General features: G+C 41.2%; 1 protein-coding gene across 1 annotated transcript in view; it reads left to right on the top strand.

Moving 5' to 3' along the window:
- Positions 1 to 19,362, top strand: part of rftn1b (raftlin, lipid raft linker 1b) — a 77,786-nt gene that overhangs the window by 38,722 nt on the left and 19,702 nt on the right. Inside the window, exons 5-7 of the mRNA XM_086038852.1 lie at positions 415 to 592; positions 8,216 to 8,324; positions 13,332 to 13,710. Of these exons, the coding sequence (XP_085894978.1) occupies positions 415 to 592; positions 8,216 to 8,324; positions 13,332 to 13,710 (666 nt within the window). The remainder of the gene's footprint in view (positions 1 to 414; positions 593 to 8,215; positions 8,325 to 13,331; positions 13,711 to 19,362) is intronic.

The raw sequence follows: 19,362 nt of genomic DNA, 5'->3' as shown, positions 1-19,362 counted from the left end.
TTGCTCAAGAATGTCAGCCAGTGGTGTTTACGTTTCATCAGTTCTTCTTCAGTAATGTGCTGATTTTTTTTTTTGCTCTGCATATTAACGAACAAAAAGGAGTCCAGTTCTTTCTTGTCGTCAAACTTTGCTGCCATGCTGTGCCAATGACAATGATGAACAATGCAATTTCTTCCAAATTGGAGTTGAAATATTTTTAAGAGCCAGTTTGTTAGTTTTATTCACTCATTCATTATTTTTTCAAAGATGCTTTGTTTTAGTTTAGTTTTTATTAGTTTTTGTCAAGTGCAAGACAAAAATAAATAAATAAATAAACTGCAATCCTTAAACAACTTTTTGACCTTTCTTCTTCTGTATGGTTGTACAGCACTACCGAAATAAATATGTGTAATAAATTTGTTATATTGTCCTTAGGCGGGACGTCCACGCTGCGTCTGTCGTCAGTGCGAGAGCTGCCGGAACAGTTGCAGGAGCTTTACCAGCAGGGTTTCCTGCTGGCCGCCATCCACCCATTCATCCACCCATGCGGCCCAGAGTCCAACAGCCCGCAGCACCAACTCTACCGCGCCATCCTGGTCCAGATCAACGATGGGTACGTGCTCACCTTTTTATAATTACACACTTATTTACAGGAGAAGTAATATATTGCTGTTTAACCTAAATGGAGAGTATGCACTTTTCAAACCGCGCACGACATGCAGCTGTACGCACAATTTTGCCAAAATGGCTGACGTCCTGTTCAATTTCAAACATGGGTGCTTGAGACGTCCTCTTATAATAATCTGTTTAGCTGGTCTCAGTTTTGCTGACTTTCTCGAATTTTCCAGGGGGCGCTACAGAGTAAATTTTGGGTGGGCTTGTTCAGTACCCTAAAATATAATATTTTCATCAGGATAGAAAGAATAACAGAGAACTCTGTGAGTTCTCATGGGGGAGATGACGGAGGGAACATGTTAAAGATCAATCACAAGACATAAATGAAATAAAAAGTCTTTAAAAAAATGAAGTGTCTTCTTGTGACTTCTGTCACTTGACAATATGCATTTTTTTTCTTTCTTTTTTCTAATTAAGTCTTTGTAAGTATACCTTTGATGCATTTAGTATACAGTATGTCACAAATTTATCAGTAGTGATTTCTGGCGGACAGGGTTGACCGCAAAGGATAATGGTGATGCTGCAACACCTCCAAAAATCAAAAAAGCAAGCTTGCATTTGAAGGAAAACAGTGACCTTTAAATTCAGCTCAATTGTACTCTAAGATATGAATAAGAAAACACGTTTTTTGTACTGAAAACAAAAGTTTAAATAACTCTTACTGCCAAAGTTGCCTTAAATAAAACACCATATTTGATGACAGCCAACAATTTTTATTTGTACAATATGAAAGAAATATTGAGATATGTTCATTCTTTGACAAGTCTACTTAATAAAAACTTAATTAAAACTATTTACCCTGTTTTTATGCTGTAAGTCTTGTTTGTTTTTAAAAAAAAAAAGCATACATATTTTAATATTAATATTTTTTTTTAACCCAAAACAAATGAAATGAAATGGCAGCTTTATTTAGAAAAGAAAGGAAAGGTAAACATACTATATAAAAAGAAACATATACTACTGCTAATAATAACCTTGATAACAATGTTCATGTTTGCAATACATATTGTGGGTGAAATTCACAAGCATGTTGTAAAACTTAAAAGTTGTTAAAATATATATAAAATATTTTAAAAACAAAACTAAAGTTACTAAGTTATTACACTTCATACTCTGGAATTGCTTATATCCTTTTGTTTTTTTTTCCAATATGTTTTAACTTTTTTATTTAAAATGTGATTAAAATGTGATGTGTGAAATGTGAGTTAAAAGAAAAAAAACAATTTAAAATGATTTTCCTTAAAAAAACTTTAATTAAATAAAGCATTACACTATGACAAAATAATAAAATGACGGGCAAGGTTTAAACATTTAGCCCAAAAACTTAAACATGTAAAAAAAAAAATAGTTAAAACATCTTTTTGTTTGTTCTTTTATTTTATATTTGAATATATTTAATTGATTTTGTTTCAAATGTTTAATTTGGCATGACCAAGTGGAAATACCTTTGTTCTTCTGTCATTGTTAGTGTTGTTTTTATTCTAGTTTATTAATTTTCTTTTTATTTTAATTTGGAATTTGATAACATGGGCCCAAAATCTTTTTCAAAAATACAGTTTGAAATATTTCCTTTAAAAAAAATAAATAAAAAGAAACAACCAACCATAAAAAAAAATTTAAAAAAAGAAGAAAACTCCCAAAAAAACATGACCTTAAATGCTGGGGGAGAAAGTACAAGACGCCAAAGGAAAATGGAAACATGGTCAACGTGCTTCAAGAACTCGAAAACAAGACAACGCAGTATTACTTCTCACTTGACTGGCACAGGGCGGCAATTTGTCCCCCCTCCATCCCCGCCTCGCATCAGAAAAACATAAAACGTCAACTGTCAAATCCCCCAATGTTCTATTAGGCAGCGATGTGGCGAGGTTACACTTGAGCTGGCAATGGATGATGGGAAGTATTCATCATGACTGGATGATTGCAGGAGGGGAACAAGAAGAAGAAGAAGTTAGGGGAGGGCGGCGGGTGGGGGGAGGATATAATGAGGTCCCCACTAAAGAGCAATGGAGATGAGCGGCCAGCATGAAAGGACTCACAAACAGGTGAAAATGTGAAGAAATGTTACGTGGCACGCTGTGTTGTCATAGCGATGGATGGAGGCCATGCATGGACGGGTGGAAGGAAGGAAGGAAGGAAGGAGGGAGCGCTGGAGCGGGGGGGGAAAAAAAGAAGAAAGACACTGGGGGGAGTCGACTTCTCCGCCGGGAGTCTCCTTATAGCCTTCTCGTCGCCTGTTACACGAGAGAAAGACTTTTATGTTGCGCACTGAGTGCACCTCATAAATGTCCACTTATCTCACAGGAAGTGATGTCACAAAGTGAATGGCCGTGTGCAAAGCTGCCTTAAACGGCGTGTGACGTTTAAAAATGTTTTTCAAAACGCACAGGGATCTTTGCATTTTTTTTCCCTGAGTGCTTTACAGATGAACTTCAACTCGACTTATAACCGTCATATAACAGTCAATAGGGTTCTTGTTTTTTCATAGGATCCCTATAAAGCTCTTTTTATCACTCGGATAAGCTTGAAATATCAATCGGGTTCTTGTTTTGAGGTTGCATCTTCATCCCTAAGGGAGTTGTCCTGAACACCAGATTGATTTCAGCTACCTGATCGTCCCTCAGCTATCCTTGAAAATCAGTCGGCTTCCTTCTTTGGCATTTTAAAAACTGTTCATCGATTGGATTTTTGCTTGCATTTTATCCCTTTCCCACAGAGTTGGGTCTATAACGTGAACCTCAACTTGACCTCTTATTTAATCACCATCAGTTGTTGTGGGAGTGAACAAAGCTGACTTGCTTCCCAACCAATGGAAGTGGCTCCTCTCATTCCCTTTAAATTTAGAGGGGCCATGGTCTACATGGCGGAAGCGCACTTCATGTGCAGGAGTCCATGTGGGAGCGCGATCAAAGTACTTTTAAAAGGAACTGCAAGATCTCCCACTTGCGGATGATGTAAAACGTGGAGACCGCCTTCCGTGACATTCACCGTAAGCGTCTGCAGAGCTTAGAATTTGTCTGCCTGCACCTCCGTCAAATCCACCAGGTGTTACACCACCTGCGCCACAACTTAGACCTACCTGTAGATGGTGTACATTTGTCTTCTTTCATAACATCAGCTACCTCACCATTGAGCAGCTATCCTTAAATGTCAAGTATGTTGTTGTTTTGGCATAGTATTTTTACAACACTACAGACCTGGAATGGCCCATCTGGAGCACCGTGAAAATGCCCACTGGGCCACCAGGCATATTGAGTTGCAAGATTGAGATGGATTATACTTAAATCCCTTGATACTCTGCCATAGTTTATTGCAATTAGCTACATTTTTAAATATAAAATGTACTATTGATTTGAATTTGAAATGATGTCCTTAGAAAAGACAATTTGATTCTTAGAGTCAACGTCTATTAAAATCATCATTTTCACAGCATAGCAAACAGCCAACATGGCTCGGAAGTCATTGTTTTGTCATACCATCCCCAGGTCATGGTTTCATAAAATAAAACGCATCCCCGGAACCTTGCTCAACACATTCATAATACAAGCATGAGCAAACCTAAGTAAAAAGCAGCGTTGAAGATGCTGAAGAATGAAGAGATTTTTGTCTCATTGTGCTTTTTAGATATAATTTGAAATGACTGGGCCATCAATCACAGTACGAATCACAGTCTATTTCACCGCCTTGCCGTCGATGAACACCAAACAGCAACATGTGTCACCTTAATGCAACATGAATGTTTTCCACACCCCCTGCGGACCAACGTAGGAAAGAGGGGAGTCATCAGGTGTGTTCACCCAGCAGGAGGCTCCCGACGCCGGCCGCTGGACGTTTGTCAGAGGCTTAAGCAGGCGGAGCTGGTGATGCACCAAGACAAGAGTTCGCACTGCAGGTGTCGCGCTGCCATTTTGAACATGAACGCCCGCAGGACGCAAACACAAACAAACGCTTCTCTCTTCGTGCTCATTCCTTCTCACTCCCTCCCTCTCTCTCTCTTTTGGCTCCCTTCACCTCACTTTGTCACTCCCTCCTCCTTGCTAACATGCTACCGCCCTTCCCTGACTCAATTTACCTCCCCACTTTTTTATTTCGTCTTCCACACACACCAAGACAATCTATCTATGTGTGTCCGGATTTTTTCCCCTTCCCGACCAACGATGTCAAATGCACGCCTATCTTATGTCATGGTGTGCTATGAGCAGGGTTAGAATAGTTTGGGATTTTTAATTATTTGTTTTTATTTTGTTTTGACTTGATTTTTATTTGGTTAGTTTTAAGTAATTTTCACATCACTTTTTTTCCCCCAAAAATGCTACATTTTAGTCTATTTTGTATTAGTTTTGGTATTAGTTTTTTTTAATATGCCAAATATTTCTTCAGTACAAGAAAAAAAAAAAACGACAATTCCCAAATGACTCTTAGACCGCACTTCTTATATACAGCCAAATAGTAATAATGAAATTATTTTTATTTAAGAAAAAAACAACAACAAAAGCTTATATATGATATTAATTGACCGAGTCAAACACGAAGGACATCTTGGCAATGAATATATTTAGTTTTGATTAGTTTTATAAACATAAAATGTGTTTCAGTTAGCTTTTTTCTATCTCTTTTTATTGAATTACTGTTTAATTACATTTTTTTTTTTCAGTTTTAGCTTTAGATATTTTGTTACTTTTTCTCGTTAAATTGGAAGTCAAGTCAAAAATGTTCTTTACATTAATATGTTCTATGCAACCCCACTATTCTAAACGTGGCATTCCGATTAATATTGCGTATGCGAAATGATAATTAAGCAGCAAAATCAACCCGTTTTTATCCATCTCAGGAGGCGGCCATTTTGCATTTCACTGCCACTTGCTGTCGACTGAAAATGACATCACAGGGCCAAATGGCTCAGCTCGCGAAGGTCACGTGACCAAACCCAGAAAACAGGTGAGCCGTGATTTGTGTTTACTGCCCCCGGTGGCAAAATCGCACACAGCAGAAGAAGAACGTAGTCTCCTCGATCCTCGATGGCGGCCGGATGCACAGTCGGATGCGGTCTCAACCTTTTACCGACCAGATCAAATTACGGCGGCGCATTAGAGCTCTCGGTGCCCGGATTGTCTCTGAGGAACCATTTTCACGACTCTCAGCGCACAAATGACAAAATGGACTTTTTTCCCCTCTATCCAGTGGCGTGTTCATGCTAAAAGCTTTTCATTTCATCTTCCTCCTTCTTCTTTGCACAGTAACATGAGAACAGATTTTAAAAAGCTCCATAATGCGAGTGTGTGTGTGTGTGTATAATCTATATATCGCTCCCTGGACGATCGCAAACAAAGCACAGGGCTGTAAAAATAGATTAAATGGAATGCATGATTCATAAATTCATGTTTCTATTAGCCTTTGATGTCATCTATGCCAAAAAAAGGGTGTTGTTTTTTTTTTGTACATGTTCTGACACTATATAGATGGGGGGGAAATAAAACAGATTTTCTTTCATTTTCTTTTTTTTTTTTACTAATTGGGCCACAACTATGTGCAAAAAAGGTACAAATCCTCCAACAAATCTGTTCCCAGTAAGTAAATGTAAATCTACATTGTTGGATTCTTGTGATATGTTCATTTCATTTTACAGTTATAAATGTAACCATGGCGACCGAGCCACAATGCTTTCTCCCGCCAGACCCACCATGGTTTTTTTTCCTACTATGCAATTTTCTTTTTACAATTTAAACCAGTACCCCGGCGTCTTCATAAAAAGCTCTCTGACATTCTTCTGTCAAAATTTACAAAGGGGGACAAATTACCGGCCACTTATCATCCATAAAGGAGCACAAAACTGTTGCTTGCCATTTGCGATCTGATTCAATCCAATTACGATGCAATTCAGTCCAATTGTGATACAATACAAAACGATTCAATCCATTCTGGAAATGGTTGAATCCATTTACGACATATTCACTCCAATTATGATATGATTCACTCCAGTGGCGAAATGATTCAATTCAGTTTCGATGCGATTCACTGCAATTTCAATGAGATTTGTGCTGTGATTCACTGTGATTACAATGTGATACGATTCATTCTGTTAATATGATTTACTCCAACTGCGATATGATTCCCTCCAATTATGATGCAATACACTCCACTCGGATAAAATACGATTGAATCCAATTCCGAAACGATTTCAGCCGTGTTTTATTTTGTGGCTCTTGTTTGTCTGTGCCTGGACCCCGAGTCTGTAAATGAATCGGATTTATTGAACTGATTGATGACATTCACTCCAAGTATGAGGTGATACGATTCTCTCCAATATGATTCAGTCCATTCACGCTATGAATCACTTCGATTACGATATAATCCTTCCCAATTATGGTACAAAACAATTCACTCCAATTACCATACAAAGCAATTCACTCTAATTACGATACGATTCCCTCCCACTATGTTACAATATAATATGATGTAATCCAATTAGTATATGATTTGTTTTATATTGTGTATCTTTTTTGTCTGTGCTTTGAGTCTGTAAATAAACCGGAATGATTGAATTGATTGATATAATTCACTCAAATTCTAATACAAAAGAGACTCTCCCAAATTACGATGTGATATACTCCGATTATGATATGTTTCCCTCCAACTACGATTTAATACGCCATTTACGATATCTTCCACTCCAATTCTGACATGATAAAAACACCTAAAATCTATTGACAATATGTTGTCTCCAATACTGATTCGATTCATTCCAGGTGTGATGCACGATTCTCTTCCATTTGAATAAAATGCAACAGGCTGCAATTTCCTCCAGTTGCCGTTAGATTGCCGCCAATTACAATACAATACTAGTCAAAGCGACGCAAATGCCCCCAATTCTGTAGAAAAGTGTTTCCATGGCGATGAAAGTAACTGCACAGAGCAGCATCCGGTTGCGTGCGTGCGTAAGAGGCGTTAAAAGTCAGCGGGTGTCAGCTTGCCCGCACGCGAGGTCGAACACCAGAAGCTCTAATGCACCCTGCTACATAACGGGTGACTTTGCTTTTGTCATGCACACGCACACACACCAACACACGCCCACACACACGCATGCGGTGAGGAAAAGGCCGTTCGGGGGCTTCTTGTCAACAGGATGAGCAGCAGGGAGATGGAAACGGCGACGTTCTTCTCCTGGGGGCTGACGCGGAGGAGAACTGCGGGGAAACGTCTTCTTATAAATAGAAAGCAGCCTGTTTGAATACGCTGGTGTGTGAGGGGAGGTTCAATGTGTGTGTGTGTGTGTGTGTGTGTGTGTGTGAGGAGATTTGCATGGAATTTCCTGCCTTCGCGCGTCTTGCCTTTCATCTGCGAGGGTCTTTAAGTTTGTTCGATTGTCATTGTCGTCGTCGCCTCCCGCAGGCCAACAATCCCGGCAGCAAATGTTTACACGCTTGCCTGCGTTTCCACGGCCACGGAGAACAACACGTTATTCACATTTTTTTTTGGGGGGGGGGGGGGGGGGGGGAACCAAATCCCCGTTTGAACTTATCATCAAAGTCAGAGCGGAGCTAATGTTGTGCTCTCCCCGCAGGGTAGACAGGAGGCAGGCGGTGTGCCCGCCGTGCAGGCTGCAGTTGGAGCAGTGCGTGCCCACAGAGCAGGTGCCAACCCCCGAGCTCATCCAGGGATACGTCAAGAAGGTAAGAGATCAAAGACGATATCCGGCGACAGCGTTGACTCCGATGACGCTATGACATGATGCTCTCCCATTATGATAGTCATTCCAATTATGAAGCAATGTGATTCCCTCCAATTACGATGCAATACGATTCACCCCCTTATGATAGGATTCACTCCACGGTTCACTCAAATTTCATTATGATTGACTCCAACTACAATACAATTCAATTCGATTCCTTTCAGCGAAAATACAAGTCATTCCAGTGACGATATGATTCACTCCAATGATGCTCAAGGACATTCACTGCAATTGTAACAGGGTATGTTCATTTATACGATTCACCTTCAGCTTTATAAGATTCCCTTCACGATGCGATTCGCACCAATCACGATGTGTGTTTTGATACGATGGGATTCATTACATTTCCAACACGATTCATTCCAGCTTTTATGCAATACGATTCACTCCAGGTTTGATACGATTCGATTCACTCCATATTTAGTAGGATTCGCTCAATTTATAATAAAATCCATTTACCGTATAGCTGCAGCCACAATTCAAAACTCTTCATCCAAGATTCACTCCGATTACAATACATTGCTTCTTTTATAATCGGGATGCAATGTGATGCGTCTTATCTGAATTCGAGTTCTGCTCGACACAAACATTTCTATCTTCATCATCTGCTTCTCCGCTGTCTAACCTGTGCATGTAACCACCGCCGTGATGTTGACCCCCATCAAGTTTACCCCTCGAACCCTTTTTGCCCTTCCACTAGTCATGCCTCCGCCGTCCTGTTGGACCTCATTACCGCTGCTTATCGTTTTCATCTGCTGAGCAGAGCGGGAATGCTGGAATTCTATTCCAAGTGAGACGGACAGCGCCGACTTTTTTCTTCTCTATCGTTATTTTGGCATTCTCTCAATCTCCGTCATTATCCGCCGGCTTCCATCTTGACCTTCGGATGCCTTCTCCTTAATGCCGTCATCGGGAGGAAATGGGAAGAATTCAAATTTGTTGTTGCCCCGCCGGCGGGATGCTTTTCGGAATATTGTTCTGCCGAGTTTCCGCCTCCGCACTCATCTTGGCTAACGATGGGGAAAGCGATCGGTTCAAAGTGCTTTGACCTGAAAGGCGCCTGGCTCACCTTGTCGCTACCTTCTCGGTGTTGACGCCGCGGGAAACGGTCGCGCCCGAGGCCGCGTCTGACGGGTGCATCTGTTCGTGGCTGATCCAGACGGAAATATCTCGACTGTGTCATGAATATATCACCGTGACACCCGGAGCAATCATTCCTGATCCCAGGAGGTTTCTGCTCATTGCACAAACATCAGCAGGACTTTTTGTGTCACGAGGCACAGATCATACACTACTCACAAAAAGTTAGCGTCTTGGGCTGTCGGGTGAAATTTTGCCATGAACCGAAAGTGCACTGTAACGGACTTCATTTGACCTTTGAATGTGGAATTGTTGAATGTTACCATACCAAAATTCTAAGGATGTCCACTTCTATGTCTTTCTGTGACTCTTCCAGTGTCCAAAATGTGAACAGCATGATGAACAGGACTATTTAACTGATTAACCAGGATGTTTATTGATCTATTTCTGGATCAAACACCGTTTGTGAATTTTTCCAGCTACGAACAGCAAGTTGGACTTGTGCACTAAAAAGTTTCCAAAAGGTCAAAATAAGTTCACCTGTAAAGATTACAGTGCATTTCAGGGTCATCCATAAAGATGAATATCGCAATTTTTTTATGAGATGTGTATACTTTGTAAGGCACTCGATAACTCTACGATACATTCACATTACGTAAACATCTACTCTGGTGAGAAAGATTCTCTCCGTCCATTTGTGGCACAGTGTGATTTACTCCAATTAGGGTAGAATTCACTCCGTTGATTTTACGATTTACTCCAATTGCAATGCAATACGATTCGCTTCAATTACGATGTAGAATGTATTACTACCCAATTACGATACAATACGATTCCCTCAAATTCCAATGTGATTCACCTCATATTATGATCAAATTCGATCCGGTTCACTCAAATTGCAGTACCATACGATGAATTCCAATTCACTCCAATTATCATAGTTTAAAATTCACTGCAAGTAAAATACAAAACGATTCATTCCGGTACAAGTCACTCAATTGTGATACAATACGATTCTCTCCAATTATAGTTCACTAACAATACCAACTACGCGAAGGGATAATTCACTCAAATTATGATTTGAGTGTCACCCCAATTAAAACAATACAATTCATTCACATTACAATTCACTCCAATCATGACACAGTGGTATTCATTCTAACTATTGTGCAATACAAAACCATTTACTCCAATTACAGTGTGATACAGTTCCCTCCAATTGCGATTTGATACAATTCGTTCCAATTATGCTGCAATTCCCTCCAGTTATGATACAATCTAATTCAATTCTGTTCTGGTACAATACGATGTACTCCAATTACAAGTATGATTCGATTCACTCCAATTACAAAGCAACACTGTCTGTATAATTCACCCCATAATTACGATGTGACTCCCTCCATTTATGATACAATACAGTATGATTTACACTCATACACAACACTAAACACAAATAATGTGCTACAAACTGATTATGGGGGATATCGTTATTGAAACGCATTCGTACAATTCGTCAATGCGACTTTGTGAAGTAACCTTGGGAAGGAAGCTCAATGAATGCGCTTCGAGGCCACGGCATTATGGGCACAAAATGACGATGAGCAAATAAACATATTTCCTGATGAATAACTCGCTGACAGTGCCATAGAATAGCGAGCATTATTATTTTCCCACAGGCAGATGTTTTGATAGCAGATCTCATTAGATTGCCGACCTAATAATGTGGGTGTGCTTTGTAAAACGTTATTATAATTAATGTGTGTGTTCTACTTGGTCAAACAAGGCCTTTAACAAAACGATGTTAATGACGATAGCGTTATTGAAAATGAATTCATTCAAATGCGCCGGTGCCATCCATTCATCTCAAGCCCAGCTCCCCACAGCAAGCCCCCCCCCCCCCCCAACTACCCCATCCGATTCAAGCCCTCCATCACCTCGTCCATCTCCCCTCCTGCCTGCATTAGCCTTAAATGAAAAACAACCTTTTATCTGTGTGATTCCATTTGGACGCATGGCAAGGAGCAGCCTGGCGTGGCAGCCGTCGCCTCGCATGAAGCAATAAGGCTGCGAAGCCATTTGACTGTTTTCCAATTTAATTTCATAGTGAATAACCTGCAATTTGATTTTTATTCTCTTCCATCATGGAGATGGAGATGGAGGATGGGGTTTGCGGGGTGGGAAAGGGGGGGGGGGGGGCGTCATGTTGTGGAGCGAAGGTGGGCATTGGGGTGTTTGTGTGTGTTGTGTTTCAATGCTGCGAATGGTGGCCATGAACTACAAACAGCTCAATCTTTCTCGATGGCACAATCGCAATATTGACATGAAATGCCGGTCGATAGCAATGCAATTGTGTGCGCGCGTGTGTGTGTGTGTGTGGGTTGGAGCGAAGGAACAAAACAATAGAGCGTGAAGAAAATCGGCGATATCGCATTTTAATGTTTCTGCCCGTAAGAGACGTGTATGAGTCTCTTCTTCATCGCGCACGACACTTGGTCAAGGTCTTTCTTATTCGACCGTTGAACTTTGCCACCATGCGTCACCCACACCCAGAGGTGAAAATTCAATTATTTTGCAGGTTTGCACCATCTGTTTGCATGATACAAGTGGTTCAAATTTTGGAGCAACTGAACAATATCTCTAGGGTGGGGTTGTCTTTGAAGGACCCCTTGGAAATGTCCAATTTGAGCCGAACTTCAAACCAAAATGGCAGACTTGCCGTGTGTTTGTGATGGAGCCGCCGACCGAATTTCATGTTGCTCAGTAAAACTGGCTTGGGAAACTGATTTTTTTTTTTTTTTTTTTTTTTTAATTAATTAATTTTTTTGTCTTTGAAGGATCCCTGAAAGTGACTCTAAAATTGCCGCTCACTTCAGGGATGGCTTCTTGAGCCTTTTTTGTGTGTGTAGTCATGATAGACAGGCCTAACAAATGACATTAATGAGTAAAACTGGCTGAATTTTGAAAACCTTTTTAATGGGACAGGATTTATGTTGCCCTTCCAAGCCGGAAGGATGCCTGAAAATTTCTCGTATATAGACGCTTCAAACCAAAATGGCAGACTTGGTGTATCTTTGGCCATGACTTTTTTTTATGGCTACTACTCATGACAGACATGCCTACCAAATTTCAAGTTACTTATTGAAACTGGCTTGAGGGGCTGAATTTTGAAAAATGTTCATGTTGCCCTCCCAAGCCATCTTGAATGATCCTGGAAATGACTCTAAAATGGGTGCTTCAAACCAAAATGGCAGGCTCGCCGCGTCTTTTCGGGTATGACTTCTTGAGACGTTTTTGTGGGTGTGCTCATTATTCACGTCTACCAAATGTCTTGTTGCTAGGTAAAATTTGCATTGGGTGCTGAATTTTCAAAAAAAAATCAGCAGTGTTAGTCAACCAGTTTGTCTTTAAAGACTTTCTGGAATAACTCTCAAATCTCCACTTCAAACCAAAATGGCAGACTTCCTGTTTCTTTTCTGGCGTAGTTTCTTGAGCCTTTTTTGTTGCCTGGCAATGAAACACATGCCTACCAAATTTCTTGTTGCTATGTGAATCTGGCTTCGGGGGCAAAATCCAAAAGACAATTTCAGAGTGTGTCAATCACATGGCAACTTGTGTTTGAAAGGATCCATGGATATGACTCCAAAATGGCCACTTCAAACTATAATAGCCAACTTGCTGTGCGTTTTCAGTATGGCTTCTTGAGTACAGCCACAAAAAAGTCTCATGATAGATCAAAGCTCATGCTGCTAAGTCAAACTGGCTTCTGGGGCATATTAGGTTTCGCTACTAAACAATTTTTGAAGATAAATAATCCCCAAAATGGCCGCAAATTTGACTTGGACTGACTTGATGTCTTTCTTCTCAACAGCAGATCCAGGACGCGGCTGAGCAGGGTGTGACATTTGTGGGCTTCGTGCAGGAACCCTACGGGGCCCCCTGCACCATGATCCGAGAACCAGACACCCCCTCGCTGTCCCTGCACTCCAGCCCCAGCTCTGTGCTCGGATCTCTGGGCAGCTGCAGCCCCTCCGACCCCTCCAGTCCCGCCCGCCACGGACGTCCAGGAAAGGAGACGGACACGTGCGGGAACTCCGGGAATCACTCTGGGGGCTTGGGGGAAGTCTCAGCCGCCTCATCGCCCATATCGGAAGAGCTGACGGAGGAGGAGTCGCCGGAGTGCCAGAACAACAATAAGGACAGCGCACCAGACACAAAGCAGAGGAGCAGATACCAACAGAGAACCTATGGTGAGTGGTGGTAACCATGGTTACTGTCTTTCAATAACTTTCCCTAAAAAAAAAAAAAAATCAATACTTTGAATTTGGAGGCCATTTCAATGAGTTTCCGCAAAACAGTAGAGCCAAGATTTATTTCATGCCGACACCTGCAAAGCAAGACATTGATGAGGCCTTCCACCATCAAATAATTCAATTTCATCATAAACTAGAAAAAAAGAGTAATGGGTGTTAAACTTCTCACCCTAGTCCTGGTTTTCAGACGGTTGAGTTTAAATGGCGCAGAAGAAGCGTTTGTGTTGTTCCCTGTGTCTGCAAGTAATCCCCCCCCCCCCCCCCGTCTTACCCACTACACTAATTGGTCCGTGGAGGGTCGGCAAAGGTCATCATTCCAGTCTGTGCGCTGCTTGTAGACCCCCAAAGACACGTCGGACATTTTTATCATGCCCGACAAATCCAAACAATCACGATAAGGATGTCGCACAAAGCGCTAACGAGCTGTAATTAAGATAGCGAAAGGTCAAAATGTCCGGTCGGGGAAAGGACACAACTGCTTGAATCATTTGTCGGACCTTTGACTGTGAATGATTGCAGTTGCTATTTTTATTTGTGGTGTTGTTGGTCATGAATAACTGTGAATCGGAGCAATCATATTAATCATGAGTGACACACACACACACGGTACTTTAATTGCATGTGCCCGTGCAAGTTTTTGGGGGACTGTGTGCATGGTGGCGGTCATCATAATTTACAGAGGAGGAATGGTCGCATTAGTCATGTGTGACACTTCTAGATCTTCAATGTTGTCATATTCCACCTCTTCCAATTGTGCCAGAGGAGAAGCGTTCTGAATTTCAGTACGCATCAGAGCACTCCCACGGGGCGTCCAAACTTGTTCCTCCAACGGCCGCATACACAAAAGCAGAAGGATACAAGATTTGAAATGGTTTAACTTTAACTTATGCAACACGATAAAATGAATCAAAAATCAACCAAACAAGAAATTAGACATTGTTGATATAATGTAGTTATTCTGAAAAACTGCTACGTCAAGGCTCTCGGTTAAAGGTGATAAGGCACATAGTTGATTTTTTTTTATTTATTTCTTCAGGTTTTAGGGTGGCCCGCGGCCCTATATCGAATCCCATTTCCACAATCAGAACCAAAACAACAGCTATCTGTTGTGAGCTGACCATACTTGAGGATATGAACTCATTCACTGCCATTGACGTATTTAGTTGTATTTTCACAGTACAGCCATTCAATCCCAGGAATTTCTTTATATTTTTTTTCAATTTTTTCAAACATTAGGGTAAAAATGGGTCTAAAAATGTCTGGCAGCGGATAAGTTAATGTGATATGTTTACAAATCGGACCTTGAAACCAAGCAGAAAGTGGAGGTTAAACATTTGTGTTTCTGAAACTAGATTATCTTTCATTTCCACAAGGTTATTTCAATTTCAATTTATGTATTTGAAGGGACAGTGCAAGTTGATGAAAACCATGAACAAAATACAGACATAAACAAGCCAGAATGTAGCCCTAGGCTAATTTTGATCTGTTGTCCTCAGACGGATGTTCCCTAAAATAAAAATGATAACGCATGATAAAAAACACAATCACAATAATCATAATCACGTCATGAAAACAAATGCAAATACACAAGTTAGCACATAAAGTTCAATGTGCAAACGTGCAGAAGATTATGAAGAGAATTGACTATTTTAGCTGTAAATTTATTTCTATCTTTGCATCGACAGTTACACTTTTAACGTTGCGCACACCCACTCCTTATGTCAAAAGTTATATATGCTGTGCGCTGCTAAAAAATGAATGATGGGCCGTAAATGGCCCCCCGGCTGTAATTTTGCTCTAGTCGAACATACCGGACATTAGGTGTCAATTTTGGCCCAAGTGCGGCACAGATTGACGACCCTTTACCTCTTTTAGTCTTTTAGCTACCGAAGTAAACACAAATGCAGCGGTACGGTTTCCCGCTATTGCCTCAACGTTACACAATAGCACTCCGCCTCGGGATGTTATCCTCTTTCTCAAAAACAATCATTCCGCTTAAAAAAGATCTTAAACCGAAACCCAATTAGCACGACCACGTCCGTGAAATAATCCGCAACTGTTTCGTCGGGTTCCTCGCAGACCTCACTTGAATCACGCCTACCGTCTATCCAGAGCGGCCATATACATTGAACAGATGGAGACACCCACTTCTTCTTCACCTCTAGATAGAGCGAATCATGTATACTGTGCCTCTGAAAACACAGATTTGCAAAATACTGTAAATGTATGCGCGACTTATATGTGACATGGCATGACGGTGTCTCCATCTGGGCCTCCCCATGAGATCCTTCCCGGGTCCCGCACCCTCCCGTGGCTTCCATTTTTCTTGGTTCATCTTGGCTCACGGTAGCCCAGACGGTGCGCGAAGGGGAGGCCCGTGCCAAGCTCCCATGTTCCCATGTTCTCCCTCTCTAACGCCCCCGCCACCGAGGTTCTGCTGGCTTCTCGGCGCTAATCCCAAGCGTGGCGGCCAGTGTTGGCACAGCAAGAGAGAGGAAACGAGACATGACTGGGAAAGCTTGGGAGGCTGGAAGTGATCCGTCCCAAAAGAGCTCCCTTACTCAGATTAGACAAATGTAACATTAATAGCTTCAATCATAGTCCTTTGCCTCATGCCCATCCGTATTATTTTGTTGTGTTTATTTCTATTGTGCATTTTTTTATTTGACCTTGTTAACAATTTTACTTTTCTTCTTGAGACCCAGCTGAACACGAAAGGCGGTAAGGGGAGAAGTTTAGGAGCAGGGTTGAAATTGTTTTACCATTGTGTGGAAGGCAAGAGTAATGAAGTACCGTACAAGTTGTCTTAAAAGACGATTACAGTAGGAATGTCCTGGAGGTGAAAACAATATCAGATCGAATGATGAGGCTAAGCTAGTTTTAAATTAAGGGTGGTATGTTTAATGTTATTAGTGGTTATGCCCTATAGGTAGGATTTGAACTGGAAGAGAAAAGATTTAGAAGGAGCAGTCTAGTTCAGAGCATACCAGGCAGAGAGAGAGCGAGAGATAATAGTGGTTGCTGCAGATTTGAATGGAATGGAATGTTGAGGAAAACGGCGATGATGGACGAAGTGATGTTCCGTCAAGTCCGAGCTGCTGTGACTTGCCCGATAGGTAGGAGCTTTTATTTTGAAATGATAGCAAGTAGATCACTCAGGAGGATACAGAAGGAAGAGGAAGTGGCAAACCAGGAAATGAAATGAAATGCAACAGATCAGCTGCTGTGTGAGTCACTGTTTTAATAAAACCTCAAGAAGCTAAACTGTTACCCAAGCGGGGAAAGGAGAGCCTCATCCAACAGACTGCAAAGATTCCATTGGTGGGATACAGTTTGACGACTTGTATTCATGCCCATGATATTATGCTAACGTGCTCTGGTCCATTTTCAAATGTTTGTTGCATTTTACATTAGCCGTTAGCTCAGCTATTAGCTGAACGTGGTAATGCTAATATTATATATTATGTGCAATTCAAATGTGCAAATATATAATATATATTGATGTGCAATTCTTAATAGTTGCGATTTGTAGCTGCATGGTAACATAGCTATTATCTTAGCCAATGTGCTAATGTGTTAAATTCTTGTAATTTTTCAAATATTCAAGTGTTAGTTTTTTGCTACTCTAGCCATTAGCATAGCAATTTTCTTGGCAAGTTAATGCTGATATTAAATGTTAATTGCTAAATCAATGCTAAGTGTCATGCGGCCTGTAAATGGGCCTTGAGCCATGCTAGCCTAACCTTAGCATAAGCTAAACTGGGTTAGTTTATGCTCTGCCATTTGGTTATTTTGTTTGGTGGGGTGAATACCTGTACTTTTTCTTATTTAAAGCATGTTTAAGAACTAATTGTAATGTTAATCTGTTTGTTTCATGTATCAATGACAATATTCTTTCAAAGTTGTCAACCTGATTCTGACACCTTAGTTCAAATAAACTATAAAATAAAGAAATAGTGCCATCTGAGTTCATCACCTCCTGTTGTTGGCCGTTTTTGAGTTTAGGCAACGGATGAAGCAAAACGTGAAATAACTCGACAGTAAGTTTGGTATTCAGGACAGATGGTGGTTGACTTTGCCAGAAGTGATGGAAATGGCTGTAGCAAACACTTTTTTTCTCTGATGCCGCAGGAACATGGGGAGTGGATCAGAGCATGGAGCAGGTGGGGGGGGGCATTTAGAAAGGTGGAGGTGTGCAATGGAAAAGAGAGGGATGAAGATTAGCCAAAGCTGAACAAAATATAAGTATATGGAATAGAGGGATGGAAGGGGAAGAATGAGACTACTGGGAGAAGAGATGGCAAAGGTGGAGGACTTTAACTTGATGACGCTTAACCTACCATAATGACTACCGTTGTGCTTTGCTCCAGAACACAATCACAGATCAGACATCTCGATGTTCGACTCGAAAACACGGCAAGTCATCACGGGAAGGTGACGTGCGCTCGGCAAAGACAACTTATTTGTCTTTATCTGTGAACCGCAAGGCCCCACTAAATGATTGATGTTATTTGCTTGTGAGGCACTTGTAGATAAAGAAATATCCGCTATCTAAACAGTAAACTATCTGCTCATCTGGAGTTTGCACTCTCAGAGGTTGGGCATCATCTGATATCATATTCTTTATGGCGCATCATTTCAAAATTGGGTCTCATTTTCAGTATCATCCACACACTAAAGCTAAAGTTGGCAATCTGTATTTTGTGTCTGCTGCAGCAGTACATTAGTTAGTTAATAGTAGTTGTTTAGGTGGAAAGTGGGTTTTAAGGTTTGAAAACAACAGAAAGCACTCCTGACTCATGATTGAAATTGATTTTAAAAATGCTTGCGGAGGAGTCAACCCAAAATTGTTCTTTACAATATGTTCAATGGTCCTCCATTAGTCTAAACATGGCATTCTGATTAATACTGAATTTGTGGAATATGAGTTAAGCAGCAAAATCCACCCGTTTTTAGCCATCTCCGGGTGCGGCCATTTTGTCACATGCTGTCAACTGAAAATGACATCACAGTTGCTCATGGCTCAGGTAACAACCAATCACAGTTCAGCTGCTTTCTGAAGCTGAGCGATGATTGCTTTGTTTGTTTTGTTTTTGTTTAATGTGACAGTAACCTTCAACTTCCTATCATGCAAGATGGCGGTTATCATGAATACAGTAACTGTCGAGGAATGAACTCCTACCCGTCAATGTAGGACGATGTTTGGCATTACCACTTTGTATCAGACACGGGACCCAGTTTACATGACGGCAAGTCCTCGAAGACGGATGTGTTTGCCTGGGTGTCATTTGGCGAGAACGTTGGTCAGCTTGGCTTCCAATGTTGCCTCGTTAGAATTCCGCAGTGACTTGACGAAATGTCAACATTTGGGGGGAGAGTTTGGCGTGCGGCCGCCCCGTCCATCACACCAGCCTGACAGGAAACGTTCATGAATGATTCATCTTTGCTGACACCGGAACCGAACCCCGACTCACTCACTGCCACATCCAAGTGTGAGTGTGTGTATGTAGGTTTGTGCGTTCATGTTCATATCTTCCATCATGTGTTTGTATGCTTATGTTGGTGTGTGTTCATGTTTGTGCGCGTGTT

This window comes from Filicampus tigris, chromosome 8 (genome assembly GCF_054856515.1).
Source record: "Filicampus tigris isolate MCC_2025a chromosome 8, RoL_Ftig_1.0, whole genome shotgun sequence".
In the NCBI taxonomy this organism is placed as follows: Eukaryota; Metazoa; Chordata; class Actinopteri; order Syngnathiformes; family Syngnathidae; genus Filicampus; species Filicampus tigris.
This window is presented reverse-complemented; position numbering and strand designations above follow the sequence as displayed.